At 38.9% G+C, this 5,000-nt stretch overlaps 1 protein-coding gene across 1 annotated transcript in view; it reads left to right on the top strand.

Annotated features, from left to right (window-relative positions):
• The window catches only part of pax5 (paired box 5), a 115,113-nt gene that overhangs the window by 76,317 nt on the left and 33,796 nt on the right, over positions 1-5,000 (top strand). The window contains 1 exon segment of the mRNA XM_042316263.1: positions 607-707. Coding sequence (XP_042172197.1) covers positions 607-707 — 101 coding nt within the window.

Below are 5,000 nucleotides of genomic sequence, written 5' to 3'. Positions count from 1 at the left end.
TCTCTGTCTCTCTCTCTCTCTCTCTGTGTCTCTCTCTGTCTCTCTCTCTCTCTCTCTCTCTGTCTCTGTGTCTCTCTCTCTCTCTCTCTCTCTCTCTCTGCCTCTCTCTCTCTGTCTCTCTCTGTCTCTCTCTCTGTCTCTGTCTCTCTGTCTCTGTGTCGCTCTCGCTCTGTCTCTCTCTCTCTCTCTCTCTCTCTCTCTCTCTCTCTCTCTCTCTCTCTCTCTCTCTCTCTCTCTCTCTCTCTCTCTCTCTCTCTCTCTCTCTCTCTCTCTCTCTCTCTCTGTCTCTCTCTCTCTCTCTCTCTCTGTCTCTCTCTGTCTCTGTGTCGCTCTCTCTCTGTCTCTCTCTCTCTCTCTGTCTCTCTCTGTCTCTCTCTCTCTCTCTCTCTCTCTCTCTCTCTGTCTCTCTCTCTCTCTCTCTCTCTCTCTCTGTCTCTGTCTCTCTCTGTCTCTCTCTCTCTCTGTTTCTGTCTCTGTGTCTCTCTCTCTGTCTCTCTCTCTCTCTCTCTGTTTCTGTCTCTGTCTCTCTCTGTCTCTCTCTCTGTTTCTGTCTCTGTGTCTCTCTCTCTGTTTCTGTCTCTTTCTAACCCCTCTCTCTCTCCACAGCCCTCCAGGAGTCTCCTCTAGCCAATGGCCATGGTCCAGGAGGGCGGGATTTCCTGAGGAAGCAGATGAGAGGGGATCTCTTCTCGCCGCAGCAGATTGAGGTATTGTCACATACACCGGGCAGATGCAGTGAAATGTGTTGTTTTACAAGGTCAGCCATAGTAGTACTGTGCCCCTGGAGAAAATGAGGGTTAATTGCCTTGCTCAAGGGCACATCGGCAAATTGTTCACCGTGTTGTCTAGATGTGGTTGAGGGTTGTAGAGATAACCTACTCTGTGTTTCAGAATGATAGAGATGTGGTTCTGGGTTGTAGAAACCTAGCCTGTGATTCCAGTAGTATGATAGAGATGTGGTTGAGGGTTGTAGAGATAACCTACTCTGTGTTTCAGTATGATAGAGATGTGGTTGAGGGTTGTAGAGATAACCTACTCTGTGTTTCAGTATGATAGAGATGTGGTTGAGGGTTGTAGAGATAACCTACTCTGTGTTTCAGTATGATAGATATGTGGTTGAGGGTTGTAGAGATAACCTACTCTGTGTTTCAGTATGATAGAGATGTGGTTGTGGATTGTAGAGATAACCTACTCTGTGTTTCAGTAGTATGATAGAGATGTGGTTGAGGGTTGTAGAGATAACCTACTCTGTGATTCAGTATGATAGAAATGTGGTTGAGGGTTGTAGAGATAACCTACTCTGTGTTTCAGTATGATAGAGATGTGGTTGTGGATTGTAGAGATAACCTACTCTGTGTTTCAGTAGTATGATAGAGATGTGGTTGAGGGTTGTAGAGATAACCTACTCTGTGTTTCAGTATGATAGATATGTGGTTGAGGGTTGTAGAGATAACCTACTCTGTGTTTCAGTATGATAGAGATGTGGTTGTGGATTGTAGAGATAACCTACTCTGTGTTTCAGTAGTATGATAGATATGTGGTTGAGGATTGTAGAGATAACCTACTCTGTGTTTCAGTATGATAGAGATGTGGTTGAGGGTTGTAGAGATAACCTACTCTGTGTTTCAGTATGATAGAAATGTGGTTGAGGGTTGTAGAGATAACCTACTCTGTGTTTCAGTATGATAGAAATGTGGTTGAGGGTTGTAGAGATAACCTACTCTGTGTTTCAGTATGATAGAGATGTGGTTGAGGGTTGTAGAGATAACCTACTCTGTGTTTCAGTATGATAGATATGTGGTCGCTAATAGGGAAACTAATGGTGTCGGCACGCTGTGTCCGTATTGACATTCCTTTAATCTGTCCCAGAAGAGGTTAACGACGGGGCGGGAGACTATTATTGACCTGTCCGTCAATCATTATTACCTCACTTCCTGCTGGGACGAACACGACAAAGGGGGCTTGTCTACTGATGCATCATGGAATAGTGCTGGGATTAAGGCCTGCGGGTGGTTTGTTGATCTATTTGTTTTGTCGACACTGAAATAACTGAAACCAAAACGGAAACTGTATAGAAAATATAATGGATCTATATTTATAGTCTCTTCGCTCTGTCCAGCTAGATAACAGTCATCTATAGTCTCTAGATAACAGTCATTTATAGTCTCTAGATAACAGTCATCTATGGTCTCTAGATAACAGTCATCTATAGTCTCTAGATAACAGTCATTTATAGTCTCTAGATAACAGTAATCTATAGTCTCTTCACTCTGTCCAGCCAGATAACAGTCATTTATAGTCTCTAGATAACAGTCATCTATGGTCTCTAGATAACAGTCATCTATAGTCTCTAGATAACAGTCATTTATAGTCTCTAGATGACAATCATCTATAGTCTCTAGATAACAATCATCTATAGTCTCTAGATAACAGTCATTTATAGTTTCTAGATAACAGTCATCTATAGTCTCTAGATAACAATCATCTATAGTCTCTAGATAACAGTCATTTATAGTTTCTAGATAACAGTCATCTATAGTCTCTTCACTCTGTCCAGCCAGATAACAGTCATCTATAGTCTCTAGATAACAGTCATTTATGGTCTCTAGATAACAGTCATCTATAGTCTCTTCACTCTGTCCAGCCAGATAACAGTCATCTATAGTCTCTTCACTCTGTCCAGCTAGATAACAGTCATCTATGGTCGCTAGATAACAGTCATCTATAGTCTCTAGATAACAGTCATCTATGGTCCCTAGATAACAGTCATCTATGGTCTCTAGATAACAGTCATCTATGGTCTCTAGATAACAGTCATCTATGGTCTCTAGATAACAGTCATTTATAGTCTCTAGATAACAGTCATTTACAGTCATCTATAGTCTCTAGATAACAGTCATCTATGGTCGCTAGATAACAGTCATCTATAGTCTCTAGATAACAGTCATCTATGGTCGCTAGATAACAGTCATCTATAGTCTCTAGATAACAGTCATTTATAGTCTCTAGATAACAGTAATCTATAGTCTCTTCACTCTGTCCAGCCAGATAACAGTCATTTATAGTCTCTAGATAACAGTCATCTATGGTCTCTAGATAACAGTCATCTATAGTCTCTAGATAACAGTCATTTATAGTCTCTAGATGACAATCATCTATAGTCTCTAGATAACAATCATCTATAGTCTCTAGATAACAGTCATTTATAGTTTCTAGATAACAGTCATCTATAGTCTCTAGATAACAATCATCTATAGTCTCTAGATAACAGTCATTTATAGTTTCTAGATAACAGTCATCTATAGTCTCTTCACTCTGTCCAGCCAGATAACAGTCATCTATAGTCTCTAGATAACAGTCATTTATGGTCTCTAGATAACAGTCATCTATAGTCTCTTCACTCTGTCCAGCCAGATAACAGTCATCTATAGTCTCTTCACTCTGTCCAGCTAGATAACAGTCATCTATGGTCGCTAGATAACAGTCATCTATAGTCTCTAGATAACAGTCATCTATGGTCCCTAGATAACAGTCATCTATGGTCTCTAGATAACAGTCATCTATGGTTTCTAGATAACAGTCATCTATGGTCTCTAGATAACAGTCATTTATAGTCTCTAGATAACAGTCATTTACAGTCATCTATAGTCTCTAGATAACAGTCATCTATGGTCGCTAGATAACAGTCATCTATAGTCTCTAGATAACAGTCATCTATGGTCGCTAGATAACAGTCATCTATAGTCTCTAGATAACAGTCATCTATAGTCTCTAGATAACAGTCATCTATAGTCTCTAGATAACAGTCATCTATAGTCTCTAGATAACAGTCATCTATGGTCTCTAGATAACAGTCATCTATAGTCTCTAGATAACAGTCATTTATAGTTTCTAGATAACAGTCATCTATAGTCTCTAGATAACAGTCATCTATGGTCTCTAGATAACAGTCATTTATAGTCTCTAGATAACAGTCATTTACAGTCATCTATAGTCTCTAGATAACAGTCATCTATGGTCGCTAGATAACAGTCATCTATAGTCTCTAGATAACAGTCATCTATGGTCTCTAGATAACAGTCATCTATGGTCTCTAGATAACAGTCATCTATAGTCTCTAGATAACAGTCATCTATGGTCTCAAGATAACAGTCATCTATAGTCTCTAGATAACAGTCATTTACAGTCATCTATAGTCTCTAGATAACAGTCATCTATGGTCTCTAGATAACAGTCATCTATAGTCTCTAGATAACAGTCATCTATGGTCTCTAGATAACAGTCATCTATAGTCTCTAGATAACAGTCATCTATGGTCTCTAGATAACAGTCATCTATAGTCTCTAGATAACAGTCATCTATGGTCTCTAGATAACAGTCATTTATAGTCTCTAGATAACAGTCATTTATAGTTTCTAGATAACAGTCATCTATAGTCTCTAGATAACAGTCATCTATAGTCTCTTCACTCTGTCCAGCTAGATAAGAGTCATTTATAGTCTCTAGATAACAGTAATTTATGGTCTCTAGATAAGAGTAATTTATAGTCTCTAGATAACAGTAATTTACAGTCATCTATAGTCTCTAGATAACGGTCATCTATGGTCTCTAGATAAGTCATCTATAGTCTCTAGATAACAGTCATTTATAGTCTCTAGATAACAGTCATCTATAGTCTCTAGATAACAGTCATCTATAGTCTCTTCACTCTGTCCAGCTAGATAACAGTCATCTATGGTCTCTAGATAACAGTCATCTATAGTCTCTAGATAACAGTCATCTATGGTCTCTAGATAACAGTCATCTATGGTCTCTAGATAACAGTCATCTATAGTCTCTAGATAACAGTCATTTATAGTCTCTAGATAACAGTCATCTATAGTCTCTAGATAACAGTCATCTATGGTCTCTAGATAACAGTCATCTATAGTCTCTAGATAACAGTCATCTATGGTCTCTAGATAACAGTCATCTATAGTCTCTAGATAACAGTCATCTAT

Source organism: Oncorhynchus tshawytscha, unplaced genomic scaffold (assembly GCF_018296145.1).
Source record: "Oncorhynchus tshawytscha isolate Ot180627B unplaced genomic scaffold, Otsh_v2.0 Un_contig_3315_pilon_pilon, whole genome shotgun sequence".
Taxonomy (NCBI): domain Eukaryota; kingdom Metazoa; phylum Chordata; class Actinopteri; order Salmoniformes; family Salmonidae; genus Oncorhynchus; species Oncorhynchus tshawytscha.
The sequence above is the reverse complement of the archived record's forward strand: the minus strand, read 5'-3'. Positions and strand labels throughout refer to the sequence as shown.